Here is an 18,446-nt window from a genome sequence, read left to right on the forward strand (position 1 = left end):
GTCTGATCAGCTTATTGAAGTTTTGAGGAAGTTTCAACCAGAGGAGACAGAGGAGAACCAGATGTGTTCTGTTTAGAATTCCAGATGCATTTGCCAAGATATCTCACGAAAGACTCAGTCATAAGTTAAAAGCCCATGATGTTGTCAATGGTATATTGGCATAGATGGACAGTATTAGCTCATGGGCAGGAAACGGTGAGTGGGACTAAAGGTTTTCTTTTTCAAGTTGGTGATCTGTGGGATTCCACAGGTACTGGTGCTGCGACAACAACTGTTTACAATGTATATTAATGACGAAGGAAGGAAGCAAATGTACTGCAGCCAAATTTGCAGACAACACAAAGGTGGAAAGGCAGGTTGCACGAGGGATGCAAACAGTTTTGACAGATACTGATAAATTAACTAAATAGGGAAAGTCATGAGAAAAAGTGAAATTGTTCATTTTGGAAAGGAGAACAAAAAGAGAGGGAAAAGCTGCAAATAGCTGCAACAAAAAAAGGACTTGATGTGATGTGTGCACAAACACATGCTGGACACCAGCGCAGCAGGCAGGCTAATGGAATGTTAGCCCATCGGCATTGGAGTAGAACAAATAGAGGTCTTACTGCAACTGTACAAGGTGCTGGTGAAACCACATCTGGAGTACTGAGAGCAGTTTTGGTCCCTTTATCTAAGGAAAGATATCATTTCACTGGAGGCTGTTCAGAGAAAGTTGACGCCGGTATGGAGGGACTGTCTCTGAGAAAAGGCATGAAAAGGGACTCTACTGACTGGAGTTTAAAAGAATGAGAGGATATCTCATTGAAGCATATTGGATTCTGAAAGGGGCTTGACAGGGTAAATGGTGACAGAATATTTCCCTTCATGGACATGTCTAGGAGCAGAGGATATAGTCTCAATTTACGGGTGCTAATTAAGTCTGCGATGAGGAGGAATTTCTTCTCTCACAGCATTGTCTCTATTTGGAAATCTTTGCCACAGAGAAATGTGGGGGCAGAGTCCTTGTGTATAATTAAGGTTGAGATACATAGATACTTAACAAGTAAGTGAATCAAGGGTTGTGGGTAAAATGCACGAAAGTGGACATGAGGAGTGCTGGATCAGCCATGATCCCATTGAACAACAAAACAGGGTGAAGGGGCTGTCCATTCAATCATGTTCTTATTTCCTATCGTCTCAAAGAGCTTGCTTGAACATTCTCATGATAGGAGTTTGGTAGCCAAGGGCACAAGACGAAGCTAAAGCGTTTTCAGCCAGAGGTGCCAAATGAATTATCTTGTCATGGCAGCCTTCTGATATTCTCAGTGTTGCAGAACTCAGTTCACTGCCAATTTGTTTTATCCCAGGTAATAACAAAAAACAGTTGAGTGCACTGGATACAATAGATGCTGAGACATGATCCTCAATGAACAGCTGCTCATTATCGTCACTGATACCTATCTGCATGGAAAATGAAAAAAGCATGTCATGCCAACAAAAAGCAGAACAAATCAAATTACCACCCCATCAGTCTACTTTCAAGCATCAGCAAAGTGATGGACAGTGCCACTGACAGTGCAAATGGGTCACATCTAGTTTTCAGATAGATGGTTTGGTGGGGCGTTTTAATCTCAGGACAGCACTGCAAAAAATTAATATGGTTAGGCCATTGACACCACTCTTAGGTTGTGATTCCTCAGAACAGTGTCAAAGGCCTAACCATGTCAAGTTGCAATAAAGATCTTCTCTCCATTAGGAGGTCAAAAAACAGGGATGTTTGCCGATGATTCACAATTCCTTCGAAAGAACTAGCAGTCAGTGTCAAAGCAGCAAGACTTGGCCAACCTTTAGCTTTGAGTTCAAGGGTAGCGAGTAAGATTCATGTCATAAAAGTGCCCAAGTGGTCCGAGGAGCACCAGCTCACAGTAGTGCAAACTCTAAGGTGCATTGCAGTAATTCGCTGTGGCTCTTTCAATTGCATCTTCCAAACCACAACGTCTCTTATCTCAAAGAACAAGGGCACTGGACATCAACTACACATTTCAGTCCATCCACGCTATCTTGTTTTGAAAAAAATCAATTGCCAACTCTGGGTTGTTAACTAATCCAACTTTTGGAACTTCCTCCCTGACAGGTGTGTAAATTCCTCCACCCTAGTTCTGAGTGCAATGGCTCAAGGCTACACCACATTCTAAATGGGAATCAAGACAAGGTGATTACTGCTGCTTGCAGCAATGCTAGCAACAATGAAAACAGATGCCTCTTTGAAAGATGCAATGACCCATTCACTTGCTTCACACCCAGACTGAAGTAAATTCTTTCCTTTCACGTATTTGGAAGTAATTATTCAATCTGCATCCATGGCCCCGACTGCCACTGCATTCCAGATTACAATTAATGCAGTAAAGCTTCCTCACACTGTCTCTGATTTTTTGATTTTTGTGTTTAAGAGTTGAAGAAACCTTTCTTTCACATTAGATAGGGTACAGGAAATTTGACTTGGTATTTTAACGGTGCTGTCCCCACCCAGGAGTGTCTGATGGGGACGGTGTCAGGGGGTATCTTTACTTTTTTGTTTCTATCCTTTGCTTAAAAGAGTACAGAGCTGTTGTTCAAACAGTAGGTCTGTGACCAGTGCTGTGTTGCAAGGCTCAGTGCTAGGTCTACTGTTGTTCATCATTTATATGAATGATTTGGATGAGAAAACAGGAGGCACAATCTGTAAGTTTGTGGATGATACCAAAATTAGTGGTATAGCTGACAGTGAAGAAGATTATCTAAGAGTGCAACAGGATCTTGATCAACTGGGTTAGTGAGCCAAGGGATAGCAGATGGAATGCAAGGTGTTGCATTTTGCTAAGACAAACCAGGGCAGGACTTCCAGTTAATGGTAGCGCCCTGAGGAGTTTTGTCAAATTGAGAGACCCAGAGGTGCAGGTATATAATTCCTCAAAATTGGTGTCACAGAAACACAAGATGGTGAACAAGGCATTTAGCATGCTTACCTTCATCGATCAGGGCATCGAGTACAGGAGTTGGGATATCATATTATAACGTACAAGACACTGATAAGGCTACATTTGGAGTACTGTTTCTGTGCTGCATGACTGTATGTCTCTAAGGCCTTGACAACTTCCTTCAGCATGCTGCTCTGGACTAAGACACACCACCATCTGAGGCAAAAATCACATATACTTAACTTTCAAGAGTTGTGTATCATATGCCAACATCTTTCAGTACTTGCCTTTTCTCCCAAACTAAGTTATGAGTAAGTTTACAAGCTAAACTCGACCGGTCATATTTCTGCTCACGTTACCAGTCCATTGCCTTCTGAAATAAGTAACTGACATTCTAATTATTTAACACAGGACCAATTTTGTAAAGTCTGTAAAATGTCAAAATATGTCAAATTATGCCTACATGTGCAAGCCCAGGAAACCAATGAAAAAGCAAAGATCTTTGATTCAACTCCCAAGGAACAGTTGTCAAAAACCACTGAACCACTCCTCTTTCCTTCGATTCCTTAGCCAATCCCAAATCCACACTGACACTCTCGTGGCTGTTAAATTTAATTGTATAGCCCAAAATCTAAAATCACTGTTCATAATTGTTGAATACTAAGTTTGGGCTGTGGTGAGACAAGATAACCTCTGGCTGGGCTCATCTCTGCTCCAGTTCTAAAGAAGAGCCACACTGGACATAGCTGTATTTGTCCACAGATGCTGCCAGACCCATTGATTTTCTACAGCACTTTATGGTTTTATTTTTGTCCTGGAGAGCCCAGTGGGAAATGGACACCATCAGATCAAAGACCTTGAAAATGAAGTCGTAGCTGGACAAGGTGGTGAAAAAAGCACCTGGATGCTTGCTTTCATTGATCAGAACGTTGACTACAGCAATTGGGATGTCATGTTGCAGGTTACAGAACATTAGTGTGGCCACTTCTAGGAAAACTCCATACAATTCCGGTCACTCTTTTAAAGGAAGGATGTTGTTAAACTTGAGAGGGTGCAGAAAGGATAATGCTGGAACGAGAGGGTTTGAGTTACAGGCAGAGGCTGAATAGGCTGGAGCTTTTTTCCTCTGGAGCGTTGGCAACTTAGGAGTGACCTTATAGAGGTTTACAAAATCATGACAGGCATGGATAGGGTGAACAGCATAGGTCCTTTCCTGCGAGTGGGGGAGTCCAAAACTAAAGGGCATAAGATTTAAGGTGGAAGGGGAAAGATTTTAAAAGGACCTAAGGGTTAACTTTTTTCATGCACAGGGCAGTGCATGTATGGAATGAGCTGTCAGAATAGGTGGATACAATTAAATATTTAAAAGGTATCTGGATAAGTATACAAATAGAAAAGGCTCAGAGGCTAAATACTGGCAAACGGGATGAGATCAGATTGGGAATGACTAATCGGCGCAGATGAGTTGGACTGAAGGGTCTGTTTCTATTCTGTATGACTCTGTAATTTATGGAACAGAAAGAATACCAAGGCTTTCTGTAGAAAAACCAACTGATTTCTTTCCTGCCAGGCAAGCATGTGCCTTATCAATTTACATGATCAGCTGCATATTAAGTTACATGGCACAAATACAAGCTGCAGATTTGAACTGTATGCACATATCACAAACTCAAGATAATGTCAAATTCAAGAGAGTGAAAAACATTGTCAATTCTGATGAAGAGTCACCTGGGATCACAATGTTACCCTCTGCTTTCTTCCCACAGATGTTACCAGTCCTGCTCAGATCTCTGCTGTTATGACATATTTGTGTGGCAGATGCTTACTGGGTCAAGTAGATCCCTTCCTCTCACCTTGCATACATTCATAAATATAAAGATTGGAAGAGGGGAGAGAAGAAAGAAGGAGACATCGAAGATGTGAAGCTCGACATCCTCTTGACACTTACACCTCCTTTGATCTAAGACGTAGCCTTCTAACTTCACTTGGTTTTGCCTGTCACTACGACATTTGCTTGGACTCTCAGCTCCATTCTGGTTTACTCAAACTTCTAACTCATGCAGGAGTATAAAGATGTTCCTTCCTTAAACCCCTTGCCATTGTCTCCTCCATCCTCACTGCAAACGACAAGTGCAAGGAGTCCATAAACTTTGTTGTCAACATGATCAGCTGCCTCTGTCACTCCCTCCCTCCCCCTAACTCGCTGAACCAAACTTCCTGCAAAGCACTCCCATGCCCTACAGTCTGAACTCGCATTGTGTCTCTGCATCAGTCTCATCTTGTTCCAAAGACCCAGCTCCCTCAACCCTATTCTTCCCTTCTTGATCGGGGATGGGGGGTTGTGGTCAGGGACAGCATAAAAAGCAAAAGAGAATACTTATAATGTGGTAATGAAGAGCAGTGGGAAACCAGAGGATTGGGAAGCTTATAAAGACCAACAAAGGGCTACAAAAAACGAAATGATGAGGGGCATTAAATATGAAGGTAAGTTAGCCAGTAATATGAAGGAAGACTGTAACGGCAAAAGAGAATATTGGATTGCTGGAAAATGATACTGGAGAGATAGTAGTGGGAAACAAAGAAATGAATAATTACTTGCTGTCAGTCTTCATGGTGGAAGACACAAGTTATATCCCAAAAATTCAAGACAGTTAGTAGGCAGAGCTGAATACAGTTGCCATCAGCAAGGAGAAGGTTCTCGTAAAACTGAATGGCCTGAAGGTGGATAAAAAGATAATGGAGGAGTTAATGGTGACCTTTCAAGAATCGCTAGAATCAGGGAGGAGTTCCAGAGGACTGAAAAATTGCTAATGTGATAACCCTGTTTAAAAAGAGGACTAAGACAAATAATGGAAAATTACAGACCAATTAGCCTAACCTCTGCCTCTGGATAAGATTCTGGACTCCAACGTGAAGGATGAGATTTCTGAATACTTGAAGTGTATGGTAAAATAGGGCAAAGTAAGCATAGATTCATCAAGGGGAGGTCATGCCTGACAGATCTGTTAGAATTCTTTGAGGAAGTAACGAGGAGTGCCAACGGATGTTATCTACCTGGGTTTCAAGTAGCCTTTGAAGAGGTCCCGCACAAGAGGCTACTGAGTAAGATAAGAGCCCACGGTGTCAGAGGCAAGGTGCTAGCATGGATAGAAGCTTGGCTGTCTGGCAGAAAGCAGAGTGGCGATACAAGGGTCCTTCTCAGGATGGCAGTCGGTGACCAGTGTGTTTCGCAAGGCTCAGTGTTGGGACTACAACTTTTCACTTTATACATTAATGAAGGAACCAAGTGCATTCTGGCTAACTTTGCATAAGATACAAAGAAAGATAAAGGGACAGGTAGCATTGAGGAGGCGGGGAGGCTGCAGAAGGAGTTGGACAAGTTAGGAGAGTGGCAAAGAAGTGCCAGATGGAGGCAAAAGTGAGAGGTCGTTCACTTTGGTAAGAATAAAAGTGTGGACTGTTTTCTAAATAGAGATAAAATTCATAATTTTGAGGTGCAAACAGACTTGAGAGTTTTTGTCCAGGATCTTCTGAAGGTAAACCTGCAGATTGTGTTAGTAGTTAGGAAGGTAAATGGAAGGGGGAAGAGGGGTAGGAGGGAGAGGAGTGGCTGCAGGGCGGAGGAGGAAGGATGTGGTGGTATGAGGCGAGGATTCTGGGCCGCTGTGAGCTCAATCCTGGGAAGGCTCTGCCCTCATCTCCGTGCTGTCCCGGCCGCTGTAGGACGAGGCCCGTCTGCCAGAGCCAGAGGCACAGACCGGGAACCTCTTGTTGGATTGGTCCTCTCGCTTTGTGCTCAATGACAACCGGTACCCAAGGCCCCTCTCTCTGTCTCGCTGCTTGGAGCCGGCCCCCGGCCTTGCTCACCTTCTGGATCCGCCTGAGCGCCATCCCGCTGCGGGCCCGAGCCTCGCCGTTCAATCCGCTCCGACTGGCTCACGGAGGCCCTGGGCGGTCAGTGCGCATGCGCTGAGACCTCAATGCCGGGCCCGGCCACCGGCCGCGCAGGCGCCAATAACCAGCCAGCGGTCCCAGTGCGGAGGAGCACGTTGTATCCCCAGCGCGGAGCTCCGTGCCTCGCCCCTACCGTGCTCTTGAGCGGATATCCCGATTCCCTTCATGACCCCAGCGCGCAGCTCCAAAGTCTCCCCAGATCCTCCGGTCCAGGCTTCTACAAATTCCCAGAATTAGCCTTGAGCCGGAATTCGCGATTCAAACTCTGAGAAAGTAAGGATTGCAGATGCTGGAGATCAGAGTTGAGAGTGTGGTGCTGGAAAAGCACAGCACATCTGGCAGCATCCGAGGTGCAGGAGAATCGACGTTTCGGGTCGGAGCTCTTCATCAGGAATGAACTCTCACTCCCAGTTATTGGTCCTCTCTGCACCTCCACGCAACCTCAAGTTGAGTCATAGAGATATACAGCATGGAAATATACCCTTAGATCCAACTTGTCCATGCTAATCAGGTATTCTAATCTCGATCGATTTACCAGCAAAAGTGAAGACTGCAGATGCTGGAACCCTACCTCTTCCTATAACATTTAAAAGTCATCTGGATAAGTATATACCATCTTCCACCACTTCCTCTGATTGCTCATTCCACACACACACACACACTACCCTCAGAGTGAAAAAGCTGCCCTTTAAAATCCTTCCCCTCTCATCCCGAAAACCCCAACCTAGGAAAAAGATCTTGTCTATTTACCCTACCAATGATTTTATAATTTGGAGACGCCACTGTTGGAGTGGGGTGTACAAAGTTAAAAATCACACAAGACTAGGTTATAGTCCAACAGGTTTAATTGGAAGCACACTAGCTTTCGGAGCACAACTCCTTCATCAGGTGGTTGTACTTATAAACCACTGTAACGTCACCCCACAGCCTATTCAGCCTCTCCCTACAACTCAAACCCCCAGTGCTAGCAACATCCTTGTAAGTCTTTTCTGAACCCTTTCAAGTTTCACCACTGTTCTTGTTCAAAAAGACGTCGTACTTGCGATTGGTTTGGGGATATGGTTAAATGTGGTTCAGTCCACTGCATTTTCACCATTTCTGCCAAGTTCACTTTCCAATGCACTTGTGAATGCCTCATTTGAACCTTCTCCCACCATATTTCCAGGCCATACATTCCATACACAGTAAATAGTTAGGGTGAGAAAGTTTGGATATTTCAAATCTATTTTCTTTTTTCTTTTAGAAGCAAGAACAGCTTTATCTCATCCATCCATGGTTTCTCTCAGCCACATTCTCTCCAAGGAGAACAGTCCCAACTTCTTCCTGAGGTTTCTCATTTCTGGATCCATTCTCACCTATCCCTTTTGCACTTTGTTCAAAACATTCCCAACTTGTCCTATTACGTGGCACCCATAAATGTACATAAAACTTCAACAAACACGTATCTTGTAGAAGTTCCACATGACCACCTTTTTCTTGTCCTTTACAGCCCCATTAAAGCCAAGAATGCTATGTGCTTTATTAACTGCTCTGTTCATTTGTCCTCCACCACCATCAGTAATCTGTGCACGTACACAACGTTTACTCCTTCACTAGATTTAGAATTGTGCCCGCAGAACAATCATTCACCCTGCACTAGCCCATGTCCAGGTTCATTTCCCAAACCTGTTCGGACTGCCTCCACCTTCACTTCTGTTTGATTTATCAAAACCTTTCACCACTTTAATGACCTCCAATAGGCCACAACCCAGCCTTCTCCTTGCAACACAAAAACAATTCAGCCCGTTCTCTATTGAGGGTAATTATCCACAGTATTCCCACAGTTCTGTTTCTGCATCACACAATTTGATTGGTTTGTGAAACAAAAATCATTCCTTTGAAATTGATTCTGACTACTGCATTTTCTATTTCTTGATGCTTTTGTTCTGAAGATTGAGACCTTTCTCAGCACCTCCATGTTAACTGGTCCACACGTCCATGCAGGATAGCTCCTTTGCTAGACACAAGAAGAATATGACCAGTCTGCCAGTGTCTGATACAATTCCTAGTTGCTATTTTTACTTTTCACAGCACCTGTAGTGCCTTCCTTAACTTTTTTTCAAGCAAATTTATCACCGTGACTCTGCTTTCTGCCTTAATTTGATTTATCAATTATCTCACTTTTCTGTATTCCATTGGTGTCTTAATCCACATTCCACTCTTGCAGAAAGTGAGGACTGCAGATGCTGGAGATCAGAGCTGAAAAAAGTGTTGCTGGAAAAGCACAGCAGGTCAGGCAGCATCCAAGGAGCAGGAGAATCGACATTTCGGGCACAAGCCCTTCTTCAGGATTCCTTGTAAATGGTCCATGATTTTGGGGCATGTCTTATGTTTCAGTTTCAGTGTGTTTCTTTATTCAAACATGACACATCATTATTTGTTGCGTTTTTCAGTAATGTTTTTCTCTATTTGCAAGTACGCTCAGAAAATCTACTGATTACTGTGAAGTGTTTCCACTGGATTTATCTACCTTTTATCTTCTCTTGTTCAACTCACATTTACTCAATTATATTTCTTGTTATACTGTTCATGATATTTACCTTATTTGCGCCTTTCTCAATCTGGGCATTAATCCTTATAATGTTTTCATTATTGTCAAAATCTTCTCCCCGTTATCAATTGAGAGAGTTTTGGTTCACTCCCCAAAGCTCAATCTCTGTCTCTCTTTTTTCTTTTTACATAGCATATAATAATTCAAGCAAACCCCCCTCCAATAATGAGCAATTGTGAATCTGCGTTAAAGTATTTAACATAACTCCCCTCTACAAGGTGGCTTGGGGGGGGGGGGGGGGGGGAGGAAACGGGGGGGGGAGGAAACGGGGGGGGGGGGAGGAAACGGGGGGGGGGGAGACGACAGGGGGGGAGACGACGGGGGGGGGGAGACGACGGGGGGGGGGAGACGACGGGGGGGGGGGAGACGACGGGGGGGGGGAGACGACGGGGGGGGGAGACGACGGGGGGGGGGGAGACGACGGGGGGGGGGGGAGACGACGGGGGGGGGGAGACGACGGGGGGGGGGGAGACGACGGGGGGGGGGGGGGAGACGACGGGGGGGGGGGGGAGACGACGGGGGGGGGGGAGACGACGGGGGGGGGGAAACTGGGGGGGGGGGGGGAGACGGGGGAACGGGGGGGGGGGGGGAACTGGGGGGGGGGGGAACTGGGGGGGGGGGACTGGGGGGGGGGGGGGGAGAAACTGGGGGGGGGGGGGGAAACGGGGGGGGGGGAGACGACGGGGGGGAAGGGGGAGGAGACGACGGGGGGGGAAGGGGGAGGAGACGACGGGGGGGGAAGGGGGAGGAGACGACGGGGGGGAAGGGGGAGGAGACGACGGGGGGGGAAGGGGGAGGAGACGACGGGGGGGGAAGGGGGAGGAGACGACGGGGGGGAAGGGGGAGGAGACGACGGGGGGGGAAGGGGGAGGAGACGACGGGGGGGGAAGGGGGAGGAGACGACGGGGGGGGAAGGGGGAGGAGACGACGGGGGGGGAAGGGGGAGGAGACGACGGGGGGGGAAGGGGGAGGAGACGACGGGGGGGGAAGGGGGAGGAGACGACGGGGGGGGAAGGGGGAGGAGACGACGGGGGGGGAAGGGGGAGGAGACGACGGGGGGGGAAGGGGGAGGAGACGACGGGGGGGGAAGGGGGAGGAGACGACGGGGGGGGAAGGGGGAGGAGACGACGGGGGGGGAAGGGGGAGGAGACGACGGGGGGGGAAGGGGGAGGAGACGACGGGGGGGGAAGGGGGAGGAGACGACGGGGGGGGAAGGGGGAGGAGACGACGGGGGGGGAAGGGGGAGGAGACGAGGGGGGGAAGGGGGAGGAGACGAGGGGGGGAAGGGGGAGGAGACGACGGGGGGAAGGGGGAGGAGACGACGGGGGGGAAGGGGGGAGGAGACGACGGGGGGGAAGGGGGGAGGAGACGACGGGGGGGAAGGGGGGAGGAGACGACGGGGGGGAAGGGGGGAGGAGACGACGGGGGGGAAGGGGGGAGGAGACGACGGGGGGGAAGGGGGGAGGAGACGACGGGGGGGAAGGGGGGAGGAGACGACGGGGGGGAAGGGGGAGGAGACGACGGGGGGGAAGGGGGGAGGAGACGACGGGGGGGAAGGGGGGGAGGAGACGACGGGGGGGAAGGGGGGGAGGAGACGACGGCGGGGAAGGGGGGGAGGAGACGACGGGGGGGGGAAGGGGGAGGAGACGACGGGGGGGGGGGAAGGGGGAGGAGACGACGGGGGGGGGAAGGGGGAGGAGACGACGGGGGGGGGAAGGGGGAGGAGACGACGGGGGGGGGGAAGGGGGAGGAGACGACGGGGGGGGAAGGGGGAGGAGACGACGGGGGGGGAAGGGGAGGAGACGACGGGGGGGAAGGGGGGGAGGAGACGACGGGGGGGAAGGGGGGGAGGAGACGACGGGGGGGGAAGGGGGCGGAGGAGACGACTGGGGGGAAGGGGGCGGAGGAGACGACGGGGGGGAAGGGGGCGGAGGAGACGACGGGGGGGAAGGGGGGGGAGGAGACGACGGGGGGGGAAGGGGGGGGGAGGAGACGACGGGGGGGAAGGGGGGGGGAGGAGACGACGGGGGGGAAGGGGGGGAGGAGACGACGGGGGGGAAGGGGGGGAGGAGACGACGGGGGGGAAGGGGGGGAGGAGACGACGGGGGGGAAGGGGGGGAGGAGACGACGGGGGGGAAGGGGGGGAGGAGACGACGGGGGGTAAGGGGGGGAGGAGACGACGGGGGGGAAGGGGGGGAGGAGACGACGGGGGGGAAGGGGGGGAGGAGACGACGGGGGGGAAGGGGGGGAGGAGACGACGGGGGGGAAGGGGGAGGAGACGACGGGGGGGAAGGGGGAGGAGACGACGGGGGGGAAGGGGGGGAGGAGACGACGGGGGGGGAGGAGACGACGGGGGGGAAGGGGGGGAGGAGACGACGGGGGGGGAGGAGACGACGGGGGGGAAGGGGGGGAGGAGACGACGGGGGGGAAGGGGGCGGAGGAGACGACGGGGGGGAAGGGGGGGGGAGGAGACGACGGGGGGGAAGGGGGGGAGGAGACGACGGGGGGGAAGGGGGGGAGGAGACGACGGGGGGGAAGGGGGGGAGGAGACGACGGGGGGGAAGGGGGGGAGGAGACGACGGGGGGGAAGGGGGAGGAGACGACGGGGGGGAAGGGGGAGGAGACGACGGGGGGGAAGGGGGGGAGGAGACGACGGGGGGGGGAGGAGACGACGGGGGGGAAGGGGGGGAGGAGACGACGGGGGGGAAGGGGGCGGAGGAGACGACGGGGGGGAAGGGGGGGGGAGGAGACGACGGGGGGGGAAGGGGGGGAGGAGACGACGGGGGGGAAGGGGGGGAGGAGACGACGGGGGGGAAGGGGGGGAGGAGACGACGGGGGGGAAGGGGGGGGAGGAGACGACGGGGGGGAAGGGGGGAGGAGACGACGGGGGGGAAGGGGGAGGAGACGACGGGGGGGAAGGGGGAGGAGACGACGGGGGGGAAGGGGGAGGAGACGACGGGGGGGAAGGGGGAGGAGACGACGGGGGGGAAGGGGGAGGAGACGACGGGGGGGAAGGGGGAGGAGACGACGGGGGGGAAGGGGGAGGAGACGACGGGGGGGAAGGGGGAGGAGACGACGGGGGGGGAAGGGGGAGGAGACGACGGGGGGGAAGGGGGAGGAGACGACGGGGGGGGAAGGGGGAGGAGACGACGGGGGGGGGAAGGGGGAGGAGACGACGGGGGGGGGAAGGGGGAGGAGACGACGGGGGGGGAAGGGGGAGGAGACGACGGGGGGGGAGGGGGAGGAGACGACGGGGGGGGAGGGGGAGGAGACGACGGGGGGGGGAGGGGGAGGAGACGACGGGGGGGAAGGGGGAGGAGACGACGGGGGGGGAGGGGGAGGAGACGACGGGGGGGGAGGGGGAGGAGACGACGGGGGGGGAGGGGGAGGAGACGACGGGGGGGGAGGGGGAGGAGACGACGGGGGGGAGGGGGAGGAGACGACGGGGGGGAGGGGGAGGAGACGACGGGGGGGAGGGGGAGGAGACGACGGGGGGAGGGGGAGGAGACGACGGGGGGGGGAGGAGACGACGGGGGGGGGGGGGGAGGAGACGACGGGGGGGGGGGAGACGACGGGGGGGGGACGGGGGGACACGGACGACGGGGGCGGGGGGGACAGGGACGACGGGGGCGGGGGGGACAGGGACGACGGGGGGGGGGGGGGAAGACAGGGACGACGGGGGGGGGGGGGACAGGGACGACTTGGGGGGGGGGACAGGGACGACGGGGGGGGGGGACAGGGACGACGGGGGGGGGGACAGGGACGACGGGGGGGGGGACAGGGACGACGGGGGGGGGGGACAGGGACGACGGGGGGGGGGACAGGGACGACGGGGGGGGGAACAGGGACGACGGGGGGGGGAACAGGGACGACGGGGGGGGGAACAGGGACGACGGGGGGGGGAACAGGGACGACGGGGGGGGGAACAGGGACGACGGGGGGGGGAACAGGGACGACGGGGGGGGGAACAGGGACGACGGGGGGGGGAACAGGGACGACGGGGGGGGGGAACAGGGACGACGGGGGGGGGAACAGGGACGACGGGGGGGGGAACAGGGACGACGGGGGGGGGAACAGGGACGACGGGGGGGGGAACAGGGACGACGGGGGGGGGAACAGGGACGACGGGGGGGGGAACAGGGACGACGGGGGGGGGAACAGGGACGACGGGGGAGGGGGGAACAGGGACGACGGGGGGGGGGGGGAGAACAGGGACGACGGGGGGGGGGGGAGACAGGGACGACGGGGGGGGGGGGGGGGAGACAGGGACGACGGGGGGGGGGACAGGGACGACGGGGGGGGGGGGGGGACAGGGACGACGGGGGGGGGGGGACAGGGACGACGGGGGGGGGGGGGACAGGGACGACGACGGGGGGGGAACAGGGACGACGGGGGGGGGGACAGGGACGACGGGGCAGGGGGGGACAGGGACGACGGGGCAGGGGGGGACAGGGACGACGGGGCAGGGGGGGACAGGGACGACGGGGCGGGGGGGACAGGGACGACGGGGCAGGGGGGGACAGGGACGACGGGGCAGGGGGGGACAGGGACGACGGGGCAGGGGGGGACAGGGACGACGGGGCAGGGGGGGACAGGGACGACGGGGGGACAGGGACGACGGGGGGGGGACAGGGACGACGGGGGGGGGACAGGGACGACGGGGGGGGGGCAGGGACGACGACGGGGGGGACACAGGGACGACGACGGGGGGGACACAGGGACGACGGGGGGGGGGGGGGAGGGGACAGGGACGACGACGGGGGGAGGAGGGGACAGGGACGACGGGGGGGGGAGGGGACAGGGACGACGGGGGGGGGGGGAGGGGACAGGGACGACGGGGGGGGGGGGAACAGGGACGACGGGGGGGGGGGGGGAGAATGACGGGGGGGGGAGAATGACGGGGGGGGGGAGAATGACGGGGGGGGGAGAATGACGGGGGGGGGGGAGAATGACGGGGGGGGGGGAGAATGACGGGGGGGGGGGAGAATGACGGGGGGGGGGGAGAATGACGGGGGGGGGGGAGAATGACGGGGGGGGGGGGGAGAATGACGGGGGGGGGGGAATGACGGGGGGGGGGGGGAGAATGACGGGGGGGGGAGAATGACGGGGGGGGGGAGAATGACGGGGGGGGGGAGAATGACGGGGGGGGGGAGAATGACGGGGGGGGGGAGAATGACGGGGGGGGGGAGAATGACGGGGGGGGGGAGAATGACGGGGGGGGGGGGGAGAATGACGGGGGGGAGGAGAATGACGGGGGCGGGGGAGGAATGACGGGGGGGGGGAGGAATGACGGGGGGGGGGGAGGAATGACGGGGGGGGGGGGGGAGGAATGACGGGGGGGGGGGAGGAATGACGGGGGGGGGGGGGAGGAATGACGGGGGGGGGGGGAGGAATGACGGGGGGGGGGGGGAGGAATGACGGGGGGGGGAGGAATGACGGGGGGGGGGAGGAATGACGGGGGGGGGGAGGAATGACGGGGGGGGGGAGGAATGACGGGGGGGGGGAGGAATGACGGGGGGGGGGAGGAATGACGGGGGGGGGGAGGAATGACGGGGGGGGGAGGAATGACGGGGGGGGGGAGGAATGACGGGCGGGGGGGAGGAATGACGGGCGGGGGGGAGGAATGACGGGCGGGGGGGAGGAATGACGGGCGGGGGGAGAGGAATGGGGGGGGGAGAGGAATGACAGGGGGGAGAGGAATGACGGGGGGGAGAGGAATGACGGGGGGGAGAGGAATGACGGGGGGGAGAGGAATGACGGGGGGGGGGAGGAATGACGGGCGGGGGGGAGGAATGACGGGCGGGGGGGAGGAATGACGGGCGGGGGGGAGGAATGACGGGCGGGGGGAGAGGAATGGGGGGGGGAGAGGAATGACAGGGGGGAGAGGAATGACGGGGGGGAGAGGAATGACGGGGGGGAGAGGAATGACGGGGGGGAGAGGAATGACGGGGGGGAGAGGAATGACGGGGGGGAGAGGAATGACGGGGGGAGAGGAATGACGGGGGGGAGAGGAATGACGGGGGGGAGAGGAATGACGGGGGGGAGAGGAATGACGGGGGGGAGAGGAATGACGGGGGGGAGAGGAATGACGGGGGGGAGAGGAATGACGGGGGGGAGAGGAATGACGGGGGGGAGAGGAATGACGGGGGTGGGGGGAGAGGAATGACGGGGGGGGGGGGGGAGGAGGAATGACGGGGGGGGGGGGAGGAGGAATGACGGGTGGGAGGAATGACGGGGGGGGGGAGGAATGACGGGGGGGGGAGGAATGACGGGGGGGGGGGGGGAGGAATGACGGGGGGGGGAGGAATGACGGGGGGGGGGGAGGAATGACGGGGGGGGGGGGGAGGAATGACGGGGGGGGGAGGAATGACGGGGGGGGGGGAGGAATGACGGGGGGGGGGAGGAATGACGGGGGGGGGAGGAATGACGGGGGGGGGAGGAATGACGGGGGGGGGAGGAATGACGGGGGGGGGAGGAATGACGGGGGGGGGAGGAATGACGGGGGGGGGAGGAATGATGGGGGGGGAGGAATGATGGGGGGGAGGAATGATGGGGGGAGGAGGAATGATGGGGGGAGGAGGAATGATGGGGGGAGGAGGAATGATGGGGGGAGGAGGAATGATGGGGGGAGGGAGGAATGATGGGGGGGGGAGGAATGATGGGGGGGGGGAAATGATGGGGGGGGGAAATGATGGGGGGGGAAATGATGGGGGGGATGGGGAGGGAATGATAGGGGGGAATGATGGGGGGGAAATGACAGGGGGGAATGACGGGGGGGGGGGCTGACGGGGGGGAGGAATGACGGGGGGGAGGAATGATGAGGGGGGGAGGAATGATGGGGGGGGGAGGAATGATGGGGGGGGGAGGAATGATGGGGGGGGGGGAGGAATGATGGGGGGGGGAGGAATGATGGGGGGGGGAGGAATGATGGGGGGGGGAGGAATGATGGGGGGGGAGGAATGATGGGGGGGGGAGGAATGATGGGGGGGGGGAGGAATGATGGGGGGGGGAGGAATGATGGGGGGGGAGGAATGATGGGGGGGGGGAGGAGGAATGATGGGGGGAGGAGGAATGATGGGGGGGGGGGAGGAGGAATGATGGGGGGGGAGGAGGAATGATGGGGGGGGGAGGAGGAATGATGGGGGGGGAGGAGGAATGATGGGGGGGGAGGAGGAATGATGGGGGGGGGAGGAGGAATGATGGGGGGGGAGGAGGAATGATGGGGGGGGGAGGAATATGGGGGGGGAGGAATGATGGGGGGGAGGAATGATGGGGGGGGGGAAATGATGGGGGGGGGAAATGATGGGGGGGGGAAATGATGGGGGGGGGAAATGATGGGGGGGGGAAATGATGGGGGGGGAAATGATGGGGGGGGGAAATGATGGGGGGGGGAATGATGGGGGGGGAAATGATGGGGGGGATGGGGAGGGAATGATAGGGGGGAATGATGGGGGGTAAATGACGGGGGGGGAATGACGGGGGGGAGGAATGACGGGGGGGAGGAATGATGGGGGGGGGAGGAATGATGGGGGGGGGAGGAATGATGGGGGGGGGAGAGGAATGATGGGGGGGGGAGGAATGATGGGGGGGGGAGAGGAATGATGGGGGGGGGGGGAGGAATGATGGGGGGGGGGGGAGGAATGATGGGGGGGGGGGGGAGGAATGATGGGGGGGAGGAATGATGGGGGGGGAGGAGGAATGATGGGGGGGGGAGGAGGAATGATGGGGGGGGAGGAATGAGGGGGGGAGGAATGATGGGGGGGAGGAATGATGGGGGGGGAAATGATGGGGGGGGGGGAGAATGATGGGGGGGGGAGAATGATGGGGGGGGGAGAATGATGGGGGGGGAGAATGATGGGGGGGGAGAATGATGGGGGGGAGAATGATGGGGGGGAGAATGATGGGGGGGAGAATGATGGGGGGGAGAATGATGGGGGGGAGAATGATGGGGGGGAGAATGATGGGGGGGAGAATGATGGGGGGGAGAATGATGGGGGGGAGAATGATGGGGGGGAATGGGGGGGGAGAATGATGGGGGGGAATGGGGGGGGAGAATGATGGGGGGGAATGGGGGGGGAGAATGATGGGGGGGAATGGGGGGGAGAATGATGGGGGGAATGGGGGGGGGGAGAATGATGGGGGAGGACAATGATGGTGGGGGATGATGGTGGGGGATGATGGGGGGGAATGTGGGGGGGGGGAATGTGGGGGGGGGGGAATGTGGGGGGGGGGAATGTGGGGGGGGGGAATGTGGGGGGGGGAGGGGGGATGTGGGGAGGGGGGATGTGGGGAGGGGGGATGTGGGGAGGGGGGATGTGGGGAGGGGGGATGTGGGGTGGGGGGAGGGATGTGGGGGGGAGGATGTGGGGGGGGGGTGGGGGGGAGGATGTGGGGGGGGTGGCGGGGGAGGGATGTGGGGGTGGGTGGGGGGAGAGGGGGGTGGGGAGGGGGGGGGAGGGAGTGAGAGGCCTCCGCCGTCCCCTCTGGGCTCACACCCAACATAACTCTCCCAAAAGCGGCCTGCGCTGTGGAGGCGTCCATCTATAAACATCCTCCTGATCCCGCCTTCCTTTCTGCCCGAAGGCCGGAGAAAGTTCCCGTTCGCGGGCTTTGTGTTTCGGACGGGCCCCGGTGCCGCTTACCTTCAGGATCCGCCTCTTCGCCATCCCCGCCCGGCGAGTGCCCGCCCGGTCCGCACTGACGTCACAAGCAGGCGGCACGGAAGGCGCGTTGACGTTACAGAGTGGTCACACGGCGCCCTGACGTCACAAGCAGACGGCACGCAAAGCGTGATGACGTTTCTCAGAGTGGTCACACGGCGCGTTGACGTGAGGGAGTATTTAAATGAAGTGATACCAGTTCTTCTTTCTTTCTGTTGTATTTTAATTGTATATCAAAAATAAAGTGGGTTTTGTTGAATCTTAGTTGTGGCCCAGTTGAAGTAAATCTTGAACAATGCGCCTTAT

The 18,446-nt window shown here is 57.3% G+C and overlaps 1 protein-coding gene across 2 annotated transcripts in view; it reads right to left on the bottom strand.

Moving 5' to 3' along the window:
* Positions 1–18,180, bottom strand: part of LOC122542995 (ubiquitin-conjugating enzyme E2 D4-like) — a 39,614-nt gene extending 21,434 nt beyond the window's left edge. The window contains exon 1 of one of the 2 annotated variants that reach the window (XM_043681141.2): positions 18,123–18,180. In XM_043681141.2, coding sequence (XP_043537076.1) covers positions 18,123–18,146 — 24 coding nt within the window. In that variant the 5' untranslated portion in view covers positions 18,147–18,180. Of the gene's footprint in view, positions 1–6,803; positions 6,887–18,122 lie in introns of those variants that run through there. The other variant, XM_043681140.2, reaches the window with a different exon arrangement.
* Between the last annotated feature and the right edge of the window lie 266 nt (positions 18,181–18,446).

Source organism: Chiloscyllium plagiosum, unplaced genomic scaffold, assembly GCF_037043375.1.
Source record: "Chiloscyllium plagiosum isolate Xiang-an unplaced genomic scaffold, Cpla_swu_hap1 HiC_scaffold_48, whole genome shotgun sequence".
Lineage (NCBI taxonomy): Eukaryota > Metazoa > Chordata > Chondrichthyes > Orectolobiformes > Hemiscylliidae > Chiloscyllium > Chiloscyllium plagiosum.